Source organism: Anomaloglossus baeobatrachus, chromosome 4, assembly GCF_048569485.1.
Source record: "Anomaloglossus baeobatrachus isolate aAnoBae1 chromosome 4, aAnoBae1.hap1, whole genome shotgun sequence".
NCBI lineage: Eukaryota > Metazoa > Chordata > Amphibia > Anura > Aromobatidae > Anomaloglossus > Anomaloglossus baeobatrachus.
In genome coordinates, this window is record NC_134356.1 from 443,452,248 (window position 1) to 443,477,617 (window position 25,370).

Genomic DNA, 25,370 nt, shown 5'->3' on the forward strand with positions numbered 1-25,370 from the left:
TCCGACACGGACCGCAGTCCCAGACCGGCTAAGCGGGCTCGCTGGGAGCTTCCCTCGACTTCATCACACTGTTCAGGGTCTCAGCATGAGGACTCTCTGGAGGATGAAGCGGAGGTGGCAGATCAGGGCTCTGATCCTGACGCCGCTCTCAACCTTGATACACCTGAAGGGGACGTCATAGTAAACGACCTTATAGCGTCCATCAATCAGGTGTTGGATCTTTCTCCTCCAGCTCCTCCGATTGAGGAGTCAGCTTCTCAGCAGGAGAAATTCCATTTTAGGTTTCCCAAACGTACACGGAGTGCGTTTCTTGATCACTCCGACTTCAGAGATACAGTCCAGAAACACCGAGCTTTTCCAGATAAGCGCTTTACTAAGCGCCTTAATGACACACGTTATCCCTTCCCCCCCTGACGTAGTCAAGGGTTGGGCTCAGTGTCCCAAGGTGGATCCTCCAGTCTCTAGACTGGCGGCTAGATCCATAGTTGCAGTGGCAGATGGTGCATCACTCAAGGATGCCACTGACAGGCAGATAGAGCTCCTGATGAAATCCATCTATGAAGCTATCGGCGCGTCCTTTGCTCCGGCATTCGCAGCCGTATGGGCACTCCAAGCTATCTCAGCTTGTCAGTCGGAGATTAATGCAGTCACACGTGCCTCTACTCCGCAGGTTGTGTCCTTAACCTCTCAGGCGTCGGCGTTTGCGTCCTACGCCATGAATGCTGTCCTGGACTCTGCGAGCCGTACGGCGGTAGCATCCGCCAATTCGGTGGCAGTCCGCAGGGCCATGTGGCTACGTGAATGGAAGGCAGACTCTGCTTCCAAAAAGTTCTTAACCGGGTTGCCATTTTCTGGCGACCGCCTGTTTGGCGAGCGATTGGATGAAATCATTAAACAATCCAAGGGAAAGGACTCGTCCTTACCCCAGTCCAAACCAAACAGACCTCAACAACGGAAGGTACAATCGAGGTTTCGGTCCTTTCGGCCCTCAGCCAGATCTCAATTCTCCTCGTCCAACAGGCCACAGAAGGGTCAGAGGAACTCCGATTCACGGCGGTCTAAGTCACGTCCTAAGAAGAACGCCGGAGGAACCGCTCCCAAAGCGGCCTCCTCATGACTTTCGGCCTCCCCAAACCGCATCCTCGGTCGGTGGCAGGCTCTCCCGCTTTTGCGACGCCTGGTTGCCACATGTCCAAGACCGATGGGTGAGAGACATTCTGTCTCACGGTTACAGGATAGAGTTCAGCTCTCGTCCTCCGACTCGTTTCTTCAGAACATCTCCACCCCCCGAGCGAGCCGATGCTCTTCTTCAGGCGGTGAGCACTCTGAAGGCAGAAGGAGTGGTGATCCCTGTTCCCCTTCAGCAATGGGGCCACGGTTTTTACTCCAACTTGTTTGTGGTGCCAAAAAAGGACGGATCTTTCCGTCCCGTTCTGGACCTAAAACTGCTCAACAGACACGTGAAAACCAGGCGGTTCCGGATGGAATCTCTCCGCTCCGTCATCGCCTCAATGTCCCAAGGAGACTTCCTAGCATCAATCGACATCAGGGATGCTTATCTCCACGTGCCGATTGCACCACAGCATCAGCGCTTCCTGCGTTTCGCCATCGGGGACGAACACCTTCAGTTCGTGGCACTGCCTTTCGGCCTGGCGACAGCCCCACGGGTCTTCACCAAGGTCATGGCAACAGTGGTAGCAGTCCTACACTCTCAGGGACACTCGGTGATCCCTTACTTAGACGATCTGCTTGTCAAGGCCCCCTCTCGGGTGGCATGCCAACACAGCCTGAACATTGCTCTGGAGACTCTCCAGAGATTCGGGTGGATCATCAATTTCCCAAAGTCAAAATTGACACCGGCCCAATCACTGACATATCTCGGCATGGAGTTTCATACTCTCTCAGCGATAGTGAAGCTTCCGCTGGACAAACAGCGTTCACTACAGACAGGGGTGCAATCTCTCCTTCGAGCCCAGTCGCACCCCTTGAGGCGCCTCATGCACTTCCTAGGGAAGATGGTGGCAGCAATGGAGGCAGTTCCTTTTGCGCAGTTTCATCTGCGTCCACTTCAATGGGACATTCTCCGCAAATGGGACAGGAAGTCGACGTCCCTCGACAGGAACGTCTCCCTTTCTCGGGCAGCCAAGGCCTCCCTTCAGTGGTGGCTTCTTCCCACTTCTTTGTCGAAGGGGAAATCCTTCCTGCCCCCATCCTGGGCTGTGGTCACGACGGACGCGAGTCTGTCAGGGTGGGGAGCGGTCTTTCTCCACCACAGGGCTCAGGGTACCTGGACTCAGCCAGAGTCCTCCCTTCAGATCAATGTTCTGGAGATAAGGGCAGTGTATCTAGCCCTAAAGGCGTTCCAGCCGTGGCTGGAAGGCAGGCAGATCCGAATTCAGTCGGACAACGCCACGGCGGTGGCATACATCAACCACCAAGGCGGCACACGCAGTCGGCAAGCCTTCCAGGAAGTTCGGCGGATTCTGCTGTGGGTGGAAGCCACAGCCTCCACCATCTCCGCAGTTCACATCCCGGGCGTAGAAAACTGGGAAGCAGACTTTCTCAGTCGCCAGGGCATGGACGCAGGGGAATGGTCTCTTCACCCGGACGTGTTTCAAGAGATCTGTTGCCGCTGGGGGAAGCCGGACGTCGACCTAATGGCGTCCCGGCACAACAACAAGGTCCCGGCATTCATGGCACGTTCTCAAGATCACAGAGCTCTGGCGGCAGACGCATTAGTTCAGGATTGGTCGCAGTTTCAACTGCCTTATGTATTTCCTCCTCTGGCACTGCTGCCCAGAGTGTTACGCAAGATCAGGTCCGACTGCCGCCGCGCCATCCTCGTCGCTCCAGACTGGCCGAGGAGGTCGTGGTACCCGGATCTGTGGCATCTCACGGTGGGCCAACCGTGGGCACTACCAGACCGACCAGACTTGCTGTCTCAAGGGCCATTTTTCCATCTGAATTCTGCGGCCCTCAACCTGACTGTGTGGCCATTGAGTCCTGGATCCTAGCGTCTTCAGGGTTATCTCAAGAGGTCATTGCCACTATGAGACAGGCCAGGAAACCAACGTCCGCCAAGATCTACCACAGGACGTGGAGGATCTTCTTATCCTGGTGCTCTGATCAGGGTTTTACTCCCTGGCCATTTGCCTTGCCCACTTTTCTATCCTTCCTTCAATCCGGAATGGAAAAGGGTTTGTCTCTCGGCTCCCTTAAGGGACAAGTCTCGGCGCTCTCTGTGTTTTTTCAAAAGCGTCTAGCCAGGCTTCCACAGGTACGCACGTTCCTGCAGGGGGTTTGCCACATAGTCCCTCCTTACAAGCGTCCGCTAGAACCCTGGGATCTGAACAGGGTGCTAACGGCTCTTCAGAAACCACCTTTCGAGCCAATGAGGGATATTTCTCTTTCACGCCTTTCGCAGAAGGTGGTCTTCCTAGTGGCAGTCACATCACTTCGGAGAGTGTCTGAGCTAGCAGCGCTGTCATGCAAAGCCCCCTTCCTGGTGTTTCACCAGGACAAGGTGGTTCTGCGTCCGGTTCCGGAATTTGTCCCGAAGGTGGTATCCCCTTTTCATCTCAATCAGGATATCTCCTTACCTTCTTTTTGTCCTCATCCAGTTCACCAATGTGAAAAGGATTTGCACTTGTTAGATCTGGTGAGAGCACTCAGACTCTACATTTCTCGTACGGCGCCCCTGCGCCGCTCGGATGCGCTCTTTGTCCTTGTCGCTGGCCAGCGTAAAGGGTCGCAGGCTTCCAAGTCAACCTTGGCTCGGTGGATCAAGGAACCAATTCTTGAAGCCTACCGTTCTTCTGGGCTTCCGGTTCCTTCAGGGCTGAAGGCCCATTCTACCAGAGCCGTGGGTGCGTCCTGGGCTTTGCGGCACCAGGCTACGGCTCAGCAGGTGTGTCAGGCGGCTACCTGGTCGAGTCTGCACACTTTCACGAAACACTATCAAGTGCATACCTACGCTGCGGCAGATGCCAGCCTAGGTAGGCGAGTCCTTCAGGCGGCGGTTGCCCACCTGTAGGAAGGGGCCGTTTTACGGCTCTTTTACCGAGGTATTCTTTTACCCACCCAGGGACTGCTTTTGGACGTCCCAATTGTCTGGGTCTCCCAATGGAGCGACAAAGAAGAAGGGAATTTTGTTTACTTACCGTAAATTCCTTTTCTTCTAGCTCCAATTGGGAGACCCAGCACCCGCCCCTGTTCCCTTCGGGCTGTTGTTCTTTTGCGTACACATGTTGTTCATGTTGAATTGTTCTTGGTTTATGGTTTTCAGTTCTCCGAACATCCTTCGGATTGAATTTACCTTAGACCAATTTATAAGTTTCCTCCTTCCTGCTTTTGCACCAAAACTGAGGAGCCCGTGATGCACGGGGGGGTGTATAGGCAGAGGGGAGGGGTTTACACTTTTAAGTGTAATACTTTGTGTGGCCTCCGGAGGCAGAAGCTATACACCCAATTGTCTGGGTCTCCCAATTGGAGCTAGAAGAAAAGGAATTTACGGTAAGTAAACAAAATTCCCTTCTTTAGACTCCTACTTACTGCCCTTTCAGGAAGAGTTTTCAGCAAGGGTTGTTATCATCAGAGGCAGGATTACAGTGACTTTTATCACGATCTAACACAGGATCCACCAATCATAATGGGTGATATCACACCTGACCCTGCTCCCTCTCTCTTACAATGACTTTTACACACCCTCATTAGATGCCTCAATACAAAAGATAAGGTCAAAGTCTGTTCATTGCTGCTAATGTACATGTGTTGTTTCCTGAAACAGGAAAGTAGAGTCTCAAAATGCCCCAGTTGTTCTTTATTTGTAATACTGATTGTGATATGGACAAAAAAACCACAAAACAAACATTGCCAAAAATGTAAAAAAAATACATAAATCCCCGATTTATACAATAGGTCAGTTTTATGATGACTTCTGTTTTAGAATAGCTTTGTAGTCATGAAAAATCCTTGAATATACTTGGCATTTGCATCTGATAATAACATCCTTTTGCCACTGAAACAAGTACAGTGCCTCAGAATAGAATGGGGCTCTTAATTTCTGTACTCTAGTAATGGTAAAACACATGAGGAATTTTATGTAATGTTTTGTGAATGTAACGTATATGTCGAATCTATGACTTCACAGGTTGTCTCCGGAGAGTACGGAGCTGTTGACCACGCTAGGACTCATGTATTTGCAGGTGATAAACATAAAATTCACATCCTATCTTTCTTCACCTTTTGGTCTCCTTCAAAAAATTTTTTTTTTTTTTATTTTGTGCCGCCATTTTTCAGTGAAGCCTGTAGAGCAAAACTGTCACAGATGAACCTGATCAACTGACATCGCCGTTCAGTATACATTCCTTCTTTATTTTTATGCAGAAAGTAGCAGTATGAACAGTTGATAAAGTCTTAGGCTTTGTGCGCACTGGGCATTTTTGCGCGTTTTTCGGGTGCGTTTTTGTGTATTTTTGGGCTCCAAACTGCATGACTTTGCTTGCCCAGCAAAGTCTATGACTTTTCATTTTTGCTGACCGCACACAACTTTTTTTTTTTTAGCTGCGTTTTTGAGCTAAAAAAAAAATGGACATGTGAATTCTTTCCTGCGTTTTTCACCCATGCAATGCATTGGAAAAACGCAGCAAAACGCAGAGATCAAAAACGCAGCCCAAATGTGAAGACACCAAGATAGTTGGGAATTTGGAGATCCATGCAACTCAGACATTACATTAGCTCTCTCCCTGACTACTCGCTATACACGGCCCGTCCCACGGAGTTTGAAAAGCTATGTACTCGGGAGGGGGTGCTACGACACTCTCTTTCCCTGGTGTATGGGATGTTAGTAGACCCTAGCGACCTCCCCCCACATATCTTGCACACTGGGAACGCGACCTGGGACTCTCCCTGACAGTTACGCAAAGGACTAAAATCTTGTCGCTCGCACACAAGACCTCAATAAGTTCCAGACTTCAGGAATCCAATTATAAACTCCTGGCAAGGTGGTATAGGGTCCCATCCAGATTACACAAGATGTTCCCGGGAGTAGACCCCCAGTGTTAGAGATGTGGGACGGTTGAGGGGGACTTTGTGCACATATTCTGGTCGTGTCCGGCTCTCCGAGGATTCTGGGACAGGGTGGGGGAGGTGATCAAACACGTGACTGGAACGACGCAGACTTTAGGTCCGGAGTTGTTCCTACTTAAATTGACTGAGACGTCGGTCTCTTCATACAAACATTCGCTTCTGCACTTTCTGGTGATTGCGGCTAGGTCATTTATCCCCTTGAAGTGGAAGTCTGACGCACCCCCCACCCTGTCCCTCTGGGCCTCCAGGGTCAATGACCTTCTACAGATGGAGGAACTGACCTCCTCCTTGTATGACCGGTACGAGTGCTTCTGCAGGATCTGGCTTCCCTGGTTGGAATTTAAGTTTTCTAGCGAATACGAGCTCCTGTTACGCGATGCGTAGGGGGGCGCAAACACTCCTTTGTCGTTGGCCTTTCCCCCCTGGTAAACTTTCCTCCCCCTCTTCCCTTTTTTTTTCCCCCTTTTCTTCTTTCTTCTTTCCTTTCCCTTCTCTTCTCCCATCTCCCCCCTGCTCTGCCATGTCCTTTCCCCCTTCCACCCTTCTCCTATATCCCCTTCTTCCCAATTTGTGCGAACCCTCCCCTGCTGAGAGGTTTTTGAGTGATCTTTTGGCTCTTTTGCCTTTCTTTACGATACTTTTCTCCCCTGTTCCTGTTAAAAATTTGAAAAGGAACGGACCCGTTCGACGATTTGTGGGGTTTGCTCAGATGCTAATGATTTTGTACTGAAATGTATACTACCAAACTCTCCTCAAATGTTGTTGTTCATTTTTCAGCTGACTGCTTTATGGTTTGTAAGGGTCTGTTGTATAAATAAAAAATTGTTTAAAAGAACTGAAGTCCTCAGTGGTTGATACCTTTTAATAACTGGGGACTTCAGTTCTTTTAAACAATTTTTTATCTCTACTGGCTAACACGGTACAAAGATATATTTTACTTGTATAAATAAAGAATTTAAAAAAAAAAAGCAGCCCAAAATGCGCTAATAACGCATGCGTTTTTACCGCTGCGTTTTTGTGCGTTTTTTTGCTGCTAAAAACGCAGCATTTTTAAGAAGTGCAAAAACGTCCTAGTGCGCACATAGCCTTACAGGGGAATAAAAATCCCAAGTTTAGCTTCGACCAGCGTGATCTTTACTTTTATCATGGAAAAATATGCCATTCCTAAATCACGCGCTCTTTCGCTCCAAATATCAAAGCGCTGTTTACAGTGGTGCTTGAAATTTTGTGAACCACTCATTATTTTACATATTTCTGTATAAATTTGACCCAAAACTACATCAGATGTTCAAAAAAAGTACTAAAAGTAGATTAAGACAATCATATAAAATAAATGAAAAAAAATTAGACTTTATTTTTTAAATGCGGATCATTATCCAATATCAAATGTTTGTGAGTGGAATAAGTATGTGAACCTTTAGTCTTGGCTGACAAAATTGAACATGATTAGAATCTGGTGTTTTCAATCATTGGGATGACAATCATTGAGAGAGGGGGACCTGATTTATTGTAAAACCATGTTTTACTCTCTGAAACGCAGTGGTGTTTTGGAGGGCGGAGCAACCGGGAACCCGCCTGTACCGCTAGTTCAGAGTGCAGCTCTGTCTTCGGCGAGTATTAAAAGTATGATTTTATCTGAAACACACACAGTAGTACAGAGTGAAACATACCTGACTTTGACTATACAGCCAGTGTCTGATACATGTGACCCACACGTACCGGAAAAAAATGCATGATACTGAAATTAATGTTATTTATGTGTAAAAAATGTGCAAAGATAGATAAATGCTAAATATATTAATGGATAGATATATAGCTTGTAAAGCTATTTAGCCAGATAAATAATTAAAAGAAAAAAAAATTACTTGGGGTTGCCCCTGTTTTTGAAAACCAGCACAGGTAAAGCAGCAGTTACAAGTTGCATTCCTTAGCTGCCTGCTGTACCTTGACTGGTTATCAAAAATAGACGGGTTCTCATGCTGTTTTTTTTTTCTTCATTATTTAAATAAATAATTTAAAAAAGTTGCCTGGGTCCCCTCTCATTTTTGATAACCAGCCAAGGTACAGCAGACAGCTGGGGGCTGGTATTATCAGGCTGTGAAGGCCCATGGTTATTTGGTCCTTCCCAGCCTAAAAAAAGGCAGCCCACCGCTGCGCCAATTCTGGCGCTTTACCCAGCTCTTCCCTATTACCCTGGTGGGGTAACAATCTGGGTAATGGTTTGTGGGATTGATGACAACTGTGTAATGTCAGCTGGCATCAAGCCCTGGTGTTAGTAATGGAGAAATGTCTATCAGACACTCGTGTCGTTCGTAACGTCCCTGTCACGTCACAGTTCTGCCTATTTTGTCAGAGCTGGGCAAAAAAGGCATGAAAATGATAAAAGTGGTGCCAAAATTATTCGACCTGTCAGTGCTTTTTTGTCTACAAAATTTTCGAATAAAAGCTTTGATGAATTGGGCCCACTGACTTATAGCTGTCAGTATTTAAGAAAAAGAAGTAAACACATGCTTATAATAACATTACATATTTTTATTTTGTAATGAAACTGGATTTTTGGTGATTGTTTTTCCTTAAGTTTAGGCTGACACACTGACATTTGTCAGACTACAGCAACACTCTGAAACGTTGCTCAACAAAAACATCTGTGCAACTTGGCTATGACTATGGCTATCAGGCGACTATTTTAGAGCTGATCTCTCTTCTAATGTAGACAGGAGGATCAGTAATGCATTGTCATTGTTTTCAGCAGCTCATTATCCTGTTTACACAGTACAGTGTGCTGCCAAGAGTGATGATTTTTAATCTATCTGAAAAATTAATTTTGTCCTCGAATGAATTTTTCCTTGTTTTTTGGGTGTTTGGTGGGCTTTTTACGGTTATCGAGAAAACTGGCAATTCTAGGAATGCTGATTTACAATCATCCATCGGTGAAGGGGCCCATACACATGTAGCAGCTGTTGCACAAACACTCATTTGCCCGATAGACGTCTCTCCTGACTCCCTTACACACGCTCAGCTCATATGAGTATCGATATGTTTAAGTGAAGAAGCATAAAAATGGATGATGGTAGCAGCTTATATCCCTAGAAAGCAAAAAGGTTGGCGTTTCAATTTTCTCCTTTATTTCTCCTGACGTCATCTGTTGAGAAGAGACAAGAAGTCCAAACGAAGCAAATATTCAGCCTCTGTATTAAAATGTTGATTATCTTTTCTCATTTTCTCTGTGTAGTTTCAGCAGTGTATAATTTACATATATTACCATTTTTCCCTTTTTACCACAGAATGGTCTGTATCAGAAAGCTTTTGAGTATCTCGGGAATGCTCTCACCTATAACCCCAGCAATTATAAGGTAAAGAAATGAGCGCCTTTTATGTGATGTAATGTGATCTATAGTGCTACCTATTTATAGTAATGGCTTTATCAATAGTGATTATGTATATAGAAGTAATGTATTTACAGTGGAACCTCGGTTTACGAGTACCTTGGTGTACGAGTATTTCACTATACGAGCAAAGCTTGCTGTAAATTTGTAACTCAGTTTATGAGCAATGCTTTGCAGTACGAGCAAATACTCCCCACACACACTTCCTGTTCCATACTTTCACCGCACTCTGACCCACTCTTTCATTACAAAATCTTTAGTTTTACTCAAATGACTTGATGCAAAAATGAATACACTCCACATCAAAAACTACTTCATCTAGTATTTTGTATGACCTCCATGATTTTTAAGAACTGCACCAAGTGTTCTGGGCATGGAATGAACAAGATGGCGACATATTGCAACATCTATTTTTTTCCAATTTTCAAGAAAGACCTTTTTTATAGCCTGGATGCTTTAATGGAGAGTGATGCAGAATTTGTCTCTTCAGTATCTCCCATAAGTGTTCAATTGGGTTCAGATCAGGAGACATACTTGGCAACTAAATCACTTTCACCCTGTTGTTCTTCAGAAATGCAACAGATGTATGTTTTAGAAAAACAAAAAAATGCCAGCTCACCGTTAACAAAGTTGTCCAGGTTGAAGTCCCAGTTTTGGATCACGTATTCCCCGCATGGCGGTAGGGGAGCAGACCACCACATTGGTAATCCAAGAAAGCGGAGAGGAGGGTTTTCCAGCAAGGAAAAAGTGTCCAAAAAGAAATAAATAAAACATGTCTTTATTAATTAACTTAAAAAAGTTTTCGAAAAACCAGCATAAGAATGAGACAAACGGGGGGGGCGTGGCCAGCAGGCAGCATGAGCGGTCGCATCTGAGAGCAGCTCCGCAGTCCAACGCTGATATATACTATTAATCCTGCCAAAATTGGTGCCTAAACACACCTCCGGATTACCTGTGGTGCGGTGCGCATTTGGATCGGTACCATGAGTAGAGGTCGCAGTGCAGCGGCGGCTGAGAAGCTGAAGAAGTTTGCCCGGGACTCCCAGCAAGATGGCGCCGGCAAGCAGGCAGAGCGGGAATCCAGTGAGGCGGAGGAGGAGGAGAGCATGGAGGCCGGATCCAAGGAATCGCTAACCTTACAGCAAGTTACTTCGCAATTACTTGCAGCGATCCAGGATTCAAAAGTGTCGTTGATGGGTAAAATCGAGGAGGTTAAGATTGATGTGGGTCTCCTCCGGCTGGACTTACAAAACCTGAGAGAGCGGGTAAAGGAGACGGAGCAGCGGATCTCCACGCTGGAAGACGACGCAAGAGCGACGCCGGGCAGACTGTCCTCTCTGGAAAGCGCGGCAAACAACTGGGCGCAGAGGGCGGATGATCTGGAGAATCGCCTGCGTCGCAATCATTTAAGAATTCTGGGGATGCCGGAGAGGGCAGAAGGGAGCGACCCATGTAAGTTAATGGAAACATGGCTCTCCGAAACTTTCCCTGATGCGACACTGTCAGCGGCATTCGCTATAGATAGAGCCCACCGGGTACCGGCCAGACCTCCTCCCCCGGGAGCGCAGCCTAGACCTCTCCTGGCCCGACTGTTGAGCAGCAGAGATAGAGATGCGATCCTTGGTGCGGCGCGACGCAAGGGCCCGATCTTACACAACAATGCTACCATATTGATCTTCCCTGACTTCTCTGCGTTGCTCCAGAAAACGAGGGCATCCTTCATTCAGGTGAAAAAACGCCTTAGAGAGCACCAAATTGCTTACTCCATGATCTTCCCAGCCCGTCTCAGAGTGGTTCATCAAGAGCGATCCCTGTTCTTTACTTCTCCTGCGGAAGCGGATGACTGGATCAACACACTGAAGAGGAAGCGCTGATGCGTCACGGTCGCGGGCGCTGCCTGGAGGGTCGTGGTTGTGATGGCGTCGCGGTTCTGATTCACTTATTTCATCCTCTTTGGAGCAAGGTCGGTGATGCGACTCTAATCCTTGGGACGTTGTGTCTGAAATCACTGTTGAGATCGTTTGGGGATCATCCTATGCAGGTACTCGGCGTCCCTTGATACTGAAGGCGCGAAAGATTCTTGTTTGTTTCATCCCTCCTGGCATACGAGTGGAGCGGGGCGCAGGATCGCAATTGCGTTCACGTCCTGATCTTCTGGTTCCAGTTAGTTGAGAAGCTGATGATCTCATCGGGAGGCGCTGGTGCGCATGTGACCTCCTCAGAGGCATGTGAGTTTCCGGATGCGTCTTTTATTGGTCTTTCATTGATCCGGTCTCCAGGTTTGGCCCTCGTCGTAAGCGGGTGACTTGGGGCCGCACCTCCGTATGGGACGGGTGCTGCGTTCTCCGGGATCATTGCTTAGCCGAGTCTGCGCTCCGGATCAATCGTCGCTGATGGGACCGGATCGAGTTGACACCAGACGGGACATGGGTCAGACCGCTGTTGCGACGCCCTGAACTCCTTCATGCGATCTTGTTTTATCCTATATTTTTTTTTTTGGATCCAAATTGGAACTTTACTTTGGGTTCGCAGTATTTGGCAACGCACTTCAGTTCATAATGTTGAATTTTGCTCTTTTAGTGCTATATCAAGTTTCTAAGGTTACCATATGTCATAATAACTTACAGTCTAAGGTTACCTGCCAACTCTTCTATTATTTCCTTCACACTCCCATCTCTTCTCCCCCCTCCTCCCCCCTAACAGCTTAATTCCTTATCCCCCTTCACCTCACCCCCCTACTTTCTCATTGTTCTTTTTCTCCTTTTCCCTTCAGTCTTCATACTTTTTCTCCTCCTCATATCTCTATATTCTCTCTCTTGTTCCCTCTTTTATCTCCTATTCTAATCTCTCCTCTTTCCCTTTCTATCCTCTACCCTATTTCTCTTTCTCCCTCCCCTCCCCCCCCCTTTTTTTTTTTCCCCCTTTTCCCTTTTCTCTCTCTATCCTTTTCTTTTCTCTCTCTTACTTCTATCCCCATCTACTCTTGGTCCCTTCACTTATGCACGATTAAAGGCTATGCTGCAGGGTAATTCATTTTATTGGACTGCAGGAGAAGCTTAAGTCCTTGTTTGAGGACACCCCCGTACCAAGTACACCATCTAGCCACGTTGGTTCACCCTAGTCGTTGCTAGGGAAAATCTCTCCTGGTCGCACTACTGGACCAGTTTTTGTCGGCTGTGTGTGCGCAACCGATAGTTTGTATTTAAGGGTACGTTTACCCAAGTTCTACTGTAGGTTAAGTTTTTGACATTTTTCTAGCAATTCAGCAAGTGGCATCTTTCAATGGCTTTAAGCTTGATGACATGGAATGTTAGAGGACTGGGCACATCCAGGAAACGTGCGGCAGTATTCGCCCATATTAAAAGATCCAAAGCTCAGATTGTATGTTTACAAGAGACCCATTTATTGTTGGACACCACTAGAGTGCTTCAGAAGCCTTGGGTTCAATGGTCAGCTCACTCTGTTCATTCCTCATATTCTAGGGGAGTATAGGTACTAATTCACAAAGCTCTGCGGTGGGACTCGGGTAAGATGATAAAGGATAATGATGGGAGGTATGTGTTTATCCAGGCTCACATCGATGGGGTTATGATAGTGATCTTAGCCATATACATCCCCCCTGCAATGGGAATTTCGATTCTATATGAGGCGGCTAAATTTGCCTCACAATTCCCACAAGCCCTGGTGCTCTGCATGGGGGACTTCAATTTGATTAATAACACAGGACTGGATAGATTCAACACCCGACAGGTCCCGATCTCCCCCACGATACAAACTAGATTGAGTGCATTCTTACAGGAAGTGGGTTGGTGTGACATGTGGCGGTTTTTTAACCCAGTACTGAGAGAATATACATGTTATACTCCAGGAAAAAATCATTATCTAGAATTGATTACATTTGTGGAAATGAAAGAGTCTGTGCCCATATACAATCGGTATGTCACCTGCCCAGATCAGTATCAGATCACTCCCCGGTCTTTGTAGGCATTAAATGGGAAGGATGTAAATCTCATAAATTGTCAAGTAAAAATTAACCCTTGGTGGCTGTCACTCTTTGGTACCAATGACAGGATTCCTGATCAGCTCAGGGCATACACGGAAATGAACTCCGTGGAAGAGAATCACTCGGCCTATTGGGACGCACTCAAGGCGTATTTGAGGGGATGCTGTCACTCCTCTATTTCTTATATCAAGAAACAGGCGGCCAGAGAGGAGGAGGAACTGGCCACCCAAAATAGAGTGCTTGAACATAGATTCACCTCGGACCCCTCTGAGGAAAACAGATCTCAGTGGCTTCAGGCCGGGAGGAAATATCTGTTGTATTTACAAGATAAGGCTAAGAGACATGTATTCTTCACGAGCCAGAGGTATTTTGAGCAAGGGAACCAATCCAGTAGCTTACTAGCGTTCCTGGTGCGCCAATCCAATAGCTCACCTGCGGTCCTTAAGATCAGAGACCCTCGTGGCGAATCAATTACTTCTGTCAATGGTATTCTGGAGGTATTTTTGGACTTCTATAGGAACCTGTATGAGTCCAGGCTGACCGTGTCAAGGGAGGAGATTGCCGAGTACTTACGAGATCTGGAGTTCCCCAGATTGACTTTGGCTCAGAGGGCGGCCTTGGATGAGCCCATTAGTATGGAGGAGATGGTGGAGGCGATGAAGACCCTCAATAAGGGTGAGGCGTCTGGGCCAGACGGACTGCCGATTTGAGATTTTTGACAAATATCAAGGGGAGCTGGCCCCAGCCCTCCTGGAAACGGTTGAGGCTTCGTTCCGCAAGGGACGGTTGCCTGATTCCTTTTATGAGGCAACCATTGTCCTGCTATTGAAACCAGATAAGGACCCACTGGATTGTGGCTCGTACAGGCCGATCTCTTTGTTGAACTCTGATTATAAAATTCTTACCAAAATTCTAGCAACTAGACTCAATAAAGTGGTCTCCTCTATAGTACATGAGGATCAGTCAGGATTCATCCCGGGTAGGAGTACCTCGGATAATCTGAGGAGGGCGCAGGTGGTCTTACAGATGGGCACCAAGTTAGAGGAGGATTGGGCTCTGGTCTCCCTGGATGCGGCCAAAGCCTTCGACTCTATAGAATGGCCATACCTGCTGGAGGTGCTGCGGGCATTTGGTTTCGGCAACGAATTTATCAGATGGATTGAGATCATATATAAAGCTCCATCTGCTAACATTCAGGTGGGTGGCGGTGTGTCGGAAACTTTCCCTTTGGGGAGGGGAACCAGACAGGGATGTCCCCTATCCCCTCTCCTGTTCGCCCTTGCCATGGAACCGCTAGCAGTGCGCATTCGAGCGGACCCAGTTTACCGGGGGGTGAGACATCGTAAGGGAGATGAACGTTTATCTTTGTACGCAGACGACTTGTTACTGTTTGCTTCTGATCCGGATTCCTCCATTCCTAGAGCCGTGCAATTGATTGATCGATTTGGGGAGTTCTCCGGTCTGTCAATAAACTGGTCAAAGTCGTACCTCCTCTATCTGTCTCGGAACAGAGAGGATCTGGTGCACGACCACATATGTAGGGTTCCGGTGGTGGATCATTTTAAATATCTCGGAATTATACTGGCGGGAAGCCCTGCGGAGATGATAGCGAGAAATATTGCCCCCTTATTATCATACTTCGGGGAGAAATTTAATAGATGGAGCCAACTCCCGCTATCAGTGGCGGGAAGGATTAACCTCCTTAAAATGATAGTGCAACCAAAGTGTCTCTATATTACCCAGCATGTATTTGTACAGATCCCCCGCTCTTTCTTTCGGTCCCTGGAATCTTTAATGATTACCTTTGTCTGGGGCACGTCCAGATCAAGGGTCCAATTGGCCAAATTACAAAGACCCAAGGATATGGGGGGTATGGCCCTTCCTGATCTTTATATTTACTACCTGGCCGGACAGTTGAAATATCTGGGTCAATGGACACTCCCCGGGGTTGGGGGTTCTCCGGAGGGACTCCTGGCAGAGTTCACAGGTGTGGATCTCCTGTGGCCGTTACTGACGGATCACAGGAGGGCCCCTGAGGGTCGTGTCCTCCCGATGCACAAATTGGGGGCCAGGATCTGGAAAGAGGCTAAAGCCGTATTCGGATTTCATGATGTACCAACTGAGACGCCCATATGGGATAATTTGGACCTTCCACATTTTTGTGGGTTGCCGGGGTTTGGTGAATGGAGGAATCGCGGAATAATCTCCCTGGGATCACTGGTCCGGGATGGTGAACTCCGCCCCTTTGCACAACTGCGGACAGAATTCGATTTGCCGGAATCTCATGGGTTTCAGTATCTCCAGATTAGGCACGCCTTTCGAGCTCAGTTCTCTGGCCGTGGGGTTAGATTCTCTTCCTTCCCAGTCATTGGAATTATTAGATCACAGGGCCCTGGTGGTCTTATTTCCAAACTATACTCCTCCCTCATTCGGGCCAAGGCCATGAATAGTCCTCTTTCTGTCCGTGAGAGGTGGAGTGCCAGGATCCCTGAGATTGATGATGTAGTGTGGGACGACATTGTCGAATCCCACACGTTGGTCTCTCCTGCAGTTAATAATAGACTGATTCAGTTATATATAATACACCAAAGTTATATCACTCCCCAGAGACTGAACAAAATGAAAAAGGCGAATAATTCGGTGGGGATGGGCTGTCCGAGATGCGGGAGAGACGGTGCTGATTTTTGGCACATGATATGGGACTGCCGAGTCATTCTCTCCTATTGGAGTGAGATTGTAATGACTCTTTCCGCCATACTTCAAAAAGCGGTTGCTATGTGCCCAATCCTGTGTCTATTTGGGGTGGTAGATGTACACTCCTGGTCCCAAGATGAGAATCTATTAATAAAAAAGGTCCTTTTTCTGGCCCGGAAGGGCATTATACTAAATTGGATGAGCAATCATCCCCCAACTAGAGCCTCTTGGATTGCATTGGTAAATGCTATAATTCCATCAGAACAATTTGTTTATAAGACAAGAGGCTCTTTAACTAAATTTGACAAAATTTGGGGTAGATGGATGAGATCGCCCTTGACTGGCGGCTCACCTGGTTCTCTGGCTGATAACCTACAATCGGTATTATCGCAATAATAGCCAGTAGTGCCCCGGTAGGCGGCGAGGAGACACATGTGATTCATGATACACTATATCAGGGATACTACGAGTTCCCTGAAACCTGGGTTGCACTCTCCTTGACAATATGGGCTGTTTGCCTCAAGATGGATATGTCTCGCGAGCTGACACCTTTGCTATGTTTGATGTACCATGAATATGCTGAAAGTAATAGACGCTGACTTGATTGTTGTTCCTTTATTATCCTGATGACCAACCAGTTTACATGAACTTTGTCTTACTGTCCAATTTGCTGATTTATTCTCTAATGTAATGATTTACCTAACTTTCAATAAAACGAGTTTAAAAAAAAAAAGAATGAGACAAACGGGGGGAGGGAGGGGACTACGCGTTTCATTAAGTAAACTTCATCACCCTCCTCTCTCCTTCCTTAGATGTGTATTTTGGATCATTGTCATGTTGAAAAAGTGCACTTCTACCAAGGGCACTGAGTGATGGGAGCATCTTCTTATTCAATACAGAGCAGAACATCTGTGAATTCATGATACCATCAATGAGATGTAGCTCCCCGACACCAGCAGTGCTCATGCAGCCACATATCAGGACATAGTATCATAGTATCATAGTTTTTAAGGTTGAAGGGAGACTCTAAGTCCATCTAGTTCAACCTGTAGCCTAACATGTTGAGAGGAAGGCAAAAAAAACCCAATGTGTCAAACAAGTTCCAATGGGGAAAAAAATTTCCTTCCTGACTCCACATCCGGGAATCAGACTAAAATATATATGAATTTATATATTCCATAGTGTATATATGACATGGCCACCACCATGTTTTATCTGAAAATATAGATGTTGCAACATGTCTCCAACTTGTTCATTCCATGTCTAGAAGACTTGGTGCTGTTCTTAAAAAAGAAAAAAAAAATCATGGAGGTCATACTAGTTGTATTTTGTTATGTGGGGTGTATTAATTTTTGTATCCACTAAATTGAAAATTAGATAAAAAGATAAAACTGAAGCTTTTGTAATGAAATTTCTATTATTAATCTTACTTTCATGTTATAGGTTAGAACAGGGGTCAGGAACCTTTTTGGCTAAGAGAGCCGTAAACGCCACATATTTTGAAATATAATTCCGCGAGAGCCGTACAATATGTTTAAAGGGCCATTGACAGATCAATCGCTCCAATGTTCACTTAGTACAGCAAGGAATTCTCCTCCCTGCTGTATAAAGCCACAACTGGACTGAAACAATGGTAATTAGCAGTAAAAAAATCAAATAAATAACTTACATTGTGAACTTGCGATGCATGACATCAGTCCAGCAGTCTGGCTTCTTTTTCCTGCGCATGACTGGAAGCTGGCATTCTTTCCACCTGATGTTGAGAGAATGCCAGCTTTGAGGCATTCGCAGAAGAAAGAAGCTGGAATATTGGGCATGTCACACAACGCATTGTCAGTTATGTCAATTATCCATTTTATTATTTTACAGCGAATTATTGTTTAGGTCCAGCGGTGGCTTAGTGCAGCAGAGAGGAACACTCCTTTGTGTACTAAGTGACCGCTGGAGCAATTGTATCTGTCAGTGGCCCTTTTAAAAGTGTTGGTCTTACAGAAAATGAACAAAAAAGAGAGGCTCAGACCCAGGAGATACACACACAAGCCATACACAGCACTCAACATGCCGTATACACAGTACATAAGGAGAAGAAAAAAAGCTCTGCAGGTAAACATATGCACACCAGGAATTAGATATACCAATAAACCTCACAATATGAAACTTTATTAAGTGCCAAACACAACAAACACAGCACACATACACACCATATACACAGCACACACTCACACACGCCGAATACACAGCACACGCACGTGCCGTATACACAGCACACGCACGCGCCGTATACACAGCACACGCACGCGCCGTATACACAGCACACGCACGCGCCGTATACACAGCACACGCACGCGCCGTATACACAGCACACACACGCGCCGTATACACAGCACACGCACGCGCCGTATGCACAGCACACACAGATATAAGTACCTGCTGCTTAGTTGCCCTGTAAGATCAGGTGCAGCACAAGTGATGGATGCAGCAGTTCAAGGGCTGGCTTCATTCTCCTCTTTTCTCTCCAAGAAAAGACCTTATAGACCTGAGCAGCAGAGCACAGAACTGGAGGGTGAGAGGCAGAACGCACGGCACTATACAGGCCCCTGCCCCATCACTCTGCTTCTATCTGCAATTTCACAGGGGAGCATGTAGGAGCCGGAGGGAGGAAGTCCCACCCCCAGTGCTGTCTGCCGGCAATAGACAAGATCAGCGGCTGCCCGAGCACTGCAGCCTCCGGGAATCTGCCCCAGTGCCCCGGGGGCCGCAGAAAAGGTCATCGCGGGCTGGATGTTCCCCACCCCTGCCTTAAAGGGACGGCAGGCACAGTTTCCTGCCGAGGACTGCGGTCCCCGGAACTCAGCCCAGGGACAGCAGAACTGAAGGCGAGTGGCCAAAATGCCGCCCCCCTGACATGTGCCGCCCGGGGCGGACTGCCCCCTCCGCCCCCCCTTTGCTACGCCACTGCAGACCTGCGGGAGAGGCGGGGGGCGGCGGCCCCCCCACCCCTCCACCGGCCAGCCCACCGGGAGAAGTCCCGCCCCTCCCGCCTGTCAGTCCGGGCCTGATCAGCGTGCACCGCGGCCTGATGGAGCGCGGTGCATGCATCCTTCCCATAGACAGGTAGGAGCCCTGTCTGCGAGCCAGATACGGCCATCAAAAGAGCCATATCTGGCTCGCGAGCCATAGGTTCCCGGCCCCTGGGTTAGAACATCTCACAATTTTGGAAAATTGTTCTTCTATTCATTGAGCTATTCATTAAAATCTTACTCATAGAGGGTGTACTCATTAATGCTGAGCACTGAATGGTAATGTATGTATAGTGATATATCTAACAATTGTTGTTTCTATGTATGTCTAGTAATGTTTTTATCTATAGTGGACCCATAAACATTGCATGCTTTTTGTATATTGTTGGAATTTTCCAGACCATGATTTAGTAGTGTTGAACTATAGCTTCTAAAACTGACTCTGCTAATGTACCTCCATTGCAAAGCTTGTATACTTCATTTTGTAGGGAATACTAGCAGCGGGCTGTATGATGCAGTCTCATGGGGATTATGATGTTGCCCTCAGTAAGTATCGAGTTGCTGCATCCAGTGTCCCGGAGAGCTCCCCGCTATGGAACAACATTGGAATGTGCTTTTATGGGAAGAAGAAATATGTAGCGGTAAAAATGGAGAACTATTTGTTTTGGTTTTAATTTGTGATGTACCATATATTATATAGACCGCAAATCCTTAAACATAAGCTTTCTTGACTGACTCTAAAAGCGGTAGTCTGTTATATTCTTTATGGGTAAGCCTGAAATTATTAAAATGATACGTAGGTAAAGATAGCCATCAAGGGGGAGACCTGGATGAGTGATCACCCCAAATAGAGAGTGGCTGGATCTTTATAATGAATTCAGTGAATCAACAGAATCTGTATACATTTTTCAAATTTGTACAGTTGAAACTAGAAGTTTACATACAGTGTGTCCACCCATATCCTGTCCACCGCAACTAACTTGAGAATGGCGGCAGCTATAGGCATAGAAGTGGTGTCTAGGTATAGCAAAGTAGCCATGCGCTACGCAATGAAACCACCTATTGCGCCACCTGGTGGAAAACGACGGAGTTAGCATTTTTATCTCGAAAACGGAACGAGATAGAGAAAAAAAGTGAATTACAAAGTTGTAGGGCATAATCAGTTCAATACGACTCGACACCTTGCATACAGAAATGCTATGACTAGAACGTGTAAAACTCACAAGGCTGCGGACGTGAAGCGATACCTCATGGAGACCTTCCTACAAGTCATTGGGTATGGTGGCTGCGTGGAGTGGCCTCCACGCTCACCTGACCTGACCCCATTGGACTTCTTTCTGTGAGGTCACATCAAACAGCAGGTGTATGCGACCCCTCCACCAACATTTCAGAACCTACGACGACGTATCACAGATGCTTGTGCAAACGTGTCACCTACCATATTGCACAACGTGCAGCAAGATACAGTAAGCTGTCCAGATGTGCATTGCAGCTGACGGTGGCCACTTTGAGCATCAAAGTTAAATGAGCGCCATATGAGTCACGAGCATTCAATATTTTGGGGGGTCATGGGTTTCTTATCATAGCATTTCTGTATGCAAGGTGTTGATTCGTATTGAATTGATGATGCCCTACAATTTTTTAATTCACTTTTTTTTCTATCTCGTTCCGTTTGCGAGATAAAAATTGTAACTCTGTTGTTTTCCACCAGGTGGCGCTACAGGTGGTTTCATTGTGTAGCACATGGCTACTTTACTATACCTAGACACCACTTCTATGCCTATAGCTGCTTCCGTTCTCAAGTTAATGGCGGTGGACAGGATATGGGTGGACACACTGTACACCATCTATAAAGACACTATCCATGTTTTTCTCACTTTTTTCATCTGACATGAAATCAGAATAAACCTATCCAGTTTTAGGTCAATTAGGAACTAAAATTATTTATATTTGCCAAATGCCAGAATAATGAGAGAAAGAATGTTTTAAGGCATTTTAATTCCTTTCTGCAAAGTCAAAAGTTTACATACATTTCATTGGTATTTAGTACCATTGCCCTTAAACTGTATGACTTGGGTCAAACATTTTGGAAATCCTTCCACAAGCTTCTCACAGTAGTTGGTAGGAATTTGGGCCCATTCCTCCTGACAGAACTGGTGTAACTCAGCCATGTTTATAGGTCATCTTGCTCTCACCTGCCTTTTCAGCTTTGTCCATAAATTTTCAATGGGACTGAGTTCAGGGTTTTGTGATGGCCACTCCAAAACATTGACTTTATTATCCTTAAGACAATTTATAACTAGTTTGGCAGTATGCTTCGGGTCATTGTCCAATTGGAAGACCCATTTCCGCCCAAACTTTAAGGTCCTGGCTGATGTCTTGAGATGCTGCTTCAGTATTGCCATCTAATCATCTTTCCTCATGATGCCATCTGTTTTGTGAAGTACACAATCCCTCTTGCAGCAAAACAACCCTACAACATGATGCTGCCACCCCCGTGTTTCACAGTTGGGATAGTGTTCTTAGCCTTTAAAGATTCTCCCTCTTTCCTCCAAATGTAACGATGGTCATTATGGCCAAACAGTACAATTTTAGTTTAGTCAGACCACAGGACATGTCTCCAAGAATTAAGGTCTGTGGTCCTGTGTGCATTTACAAACATTAATCTGGCTTTTTATGTTTCTTTTGGAGTAATGGCTTCTTCCTGGCAAAGTGGCATTTGAGCCCATGTTGATACAGTACTTATTTCACTGTGGATAATGACACAATCTTACCAGCTTCCGCCAGCATCTTCACAAGGTCTCTTGCTTTTGTTCTTGGGTTGATATGCGCATGTCTGACCAAATCACATTCATCTCTGGTACACAGAACCCGTCTTTCTTGAGCAGTATAATGGCTGAACATTCTCATCTTGTTTGTACTTCCATATAACTTTTTGTACAGATGAACAAGGCACCTTTAGGTATCTGGAAATTGTACCCAAGGATGAACCAGACTTGTGCAAGTCCACAATTCTCTTCCTGAGATTTTGGCTGATTTTTTTTTTATTTTTCCCATGATACTACATAAAGAACCAGAGTGGTTCAGGTTTGCAATACAATACATTCACAGGTGTGTCCCTAATTATCTCAGATGTTGCCAATAAACCTATCAGAAGCTTCCAAAGACATAACATCATCATATGGGCTGTCCCATATTATTTAAAGGCATAGTACTCTTAGTGTATGTAAACATTTGACTTTGCAGAAAGTAATAAAAATGCCTTAAAACATTCTCTCATTATTCTGGCATTTGGCAAATATAAATAATTTTGGTTCCTAATTGACCTAAAACGGGAAAGGTTTATTGTGATTTCATGTCAGATATTGAGAAAAACATGTATATATGTCTTTTTAGCTAGTGTATGTAAACTTCTGATTTCAACTGTACATGCAGTCTGGATCTGTGGACGTCATGGTGTAGAGAAGAAACTGAGTAGAGTGATATACAGTGGAACCTCGCTTAACGAGTAACCCACTTAACGAGAATTTCGCTTAACAAGCAAAGCTTTCTGTAAATTTGTAACCCGCTTTACAAGAAAGCTTTGCTGTACGAGCGAAATTCTCACCTCACACACTTCCGGTTCCATACATCCACCGCGCTCTGACCCGTTCTTGCAGTCCACACAAACACACGCATGTGCGCACAAACACACACTCACACATAGTATTATGCTCACTTTACCTTCCATTCCACCGCCGGCCTCATGGTTCTTTTAGTTCCCGGGTACATTGCGACGTCCTCGCGGCGAACTACAAGACCCAGGAGGCCGGCGATGGAACGGAGGTAAGGGGAGCATATAACATAATATAGTGTACCTTTCGTTTCATTGCTGGCCTCCTGGGTGCTGTAGTTCGCCGCTGCGCTCCACTCCACGCTGTGTATCTGCATCCATAGCGACGAGGGAGGAACTTCCTGCCACCGCTAATGAAAGGCAGCGTGCTGGCCAATCAGAGGCAAGCGGCTCTGCCTTTGACGTCAGCGCTCTGGCTGGGAAGTTCCTGCCTCGTCGTTATGGTAACGCGTTACACAGCCCGGCACTGTACCAGAGAACAGCAAGTCCCAGCAGACCAGCGATGGAACGGAAGGTAAGGTGAGCATATAATATGTGCGTGTGCATGTGTGAGTTTGTGTGTGTTTGTACATGTTTGTGTGTGTTTGCACGTGTGTGCCACTTTTCCCTAAGGAATCCCCATTTTGCGGCGATACGCGTGAGGCTTCACCCACGGGACTTCCCTCCTTACCCCCTTATCGGTCTCCTGGCTCCCTATAGGATCTGCTTTTGATCCAGATGCATGGCCTTACTATAGGCTGGATCACTTTCTCCGTTCATATGATATGGCATGGTATTATATCATCTGGCTAAAAAGCTCTGCACCTTCAGGTTTGCACACCATATTGTGATCTATCCCTGTATAGGATCGTTGGCAACCTTATGTAATTGTGCATATATATATATATATTTTTTGACCTCAGGTGTAGTTCCCATGCATTCGCCTATAGGGGTACTCTGTTCTTATTAGCCCTAATAGGGACCCTGATTGTACATGTATACATTATTCTTGCATGATTTCATGAATATTGTTGGTCTTCATTGCTATTTAATACGGGGGGTTTTGATATTTCTATTTATCTCTGGGTGTGTTTTTCTGGTTTTATGCTCTTTTAATGTTTTGATACAATAAAGGATATGTTTTTATAGACTTTACTTGGATGTGCTCCCCTCTTTGTGCAGTACTCTTCTTTGTGTTTTGCCTCATGATATAATTACTGCATGGGTGAGCACCCTTTTATCTAATATTTGGCGGTGCGCCCTTTCTTCTCTTCTTGCATGTGTGTGGAATGATAGAATAGGGGACCAGGAGGGGACTTTTAACACGTTGTGGAACGAATCGTCTGCATTGCAATGATTTCCTATGGGAAATCTTGCTCTGCTGAACGAGTAACTTGGTTAACAAGCACACTCCCAGAACGGATTGTTCTCGTTAAGCAAGGTTCCACTGTATAGGTTTGTGAGAATATATTAAGTATAACTTGTGTTTTATTAATTGAAATCCATCATTTTTTTATGTATAAGTCCAGTGGGCGGCCCCACTAAGTGATTGACAGCTATGTTTGCATGCACTGTCATACAGGGAAAACTGTTAATTACTAAATATGACCTCCTATTGAACTCTTAATCATACAAACTGGATATTTCAATCAATTTACTGAAACTTTTCCTACAAAATTGTATATCGATCTGATCAGCTCCTCCTGCTTTGTAACATCCTACCTGCACATTGGAAGCCATTTTCAGCATGACTGGTTCCTTCTAGTTATCTTTTTTAAAAGCTACCTACTATATGATCCTCTACTCGTATTGATATGATCACTCCATGTTTCGTGTCATTACCATTAAGGTGTTTTTGCATATTTAAAAAAAAAAAAGTTCTTTAACAATCCTTTTAAAGTAATGACTTCAGTGATCATTGCCCATTTTATGTATGAGTATTGTTGGATAGAGCATTTTTGCCTTTTTCTGTTTATTAAATTTGCAGCTGTTCTTGAGATATTAAGGCTGCTTTCACACCTCCGGTTTTTGCTATGCGGCACAATCCGGCACTTTGCAGGAAAAACGCAACCGTTTTTTTTTGCTGCCGGTTGCGTTTTTCCTGCATAGACTTTAATTAGTGCCGCATGGCCTTGCGTTCGGTCCGGTTTTTGCCACATGCGGCAGATTTAGCCGATGCGGCGGCCGGATGGAACGTTGCCTGGCACGTTTTTTTGTGCGGCAAAACAAACCGCATTGCGCCGCATCCGGCCGATGCGGCGCTTTTCTCAATGCATCCGTATGGATGCCGGATGCGGCGCGATGCGGCAAAAACCGCATCCGGCCGCCGCATGCGGTTTTTGCCACTGCGCATGCTCAGTAGCATGCCGCAAGCGGCAAAAACCGGACGGGCCGCATGTAAAAAACTTATGCAAAGGATGCGGTGTTTTCACCGCATCCGTTGCATAGGTTTCAAAGCCAGATTGAGCCGTACGGCTCAAACCGGATGTGTGAAAGCAGCCTTACACTTTGCTTTTGTTTTTAGTTTTTTGTCTGGGAGACAAGGCGACCACTGCTGTCTCCTAGGTAATGAACTGTAAACAAAAGTA

At 46.0% G+C, this 25,370-nt stretch overlaps 1 protein-coding gene across 1 annotated transcript in view; it reads left to right on the top strand.

The window, feature by feature from the left end:
• BBS4 (Bardet-Biedl syndrome 4) overlaps window positions 1-25,370 on the top strand; it is a 65,280-nt gene that overhangs the window by 30,880 nt on the left and 9,030 nt on the right. The window contains exons 9-11 of the mRNA XM_075342667.1: window positions 5,150-5,204; window positions 9,372-9,440; window positions 19,679-19,831. Of these exons, the coding sequence (XP_075198782.1) occupies window positions 5,150-5,204; window positions 9,372-9,440; window positions 19,679-19,831 (277 nt within the window). The remainder of the gene's footprint in view (window positions 1-5,149; window positions 5,205-9,371; window positions 9,441-19,678; window positions 19,832-25,370) is intronic.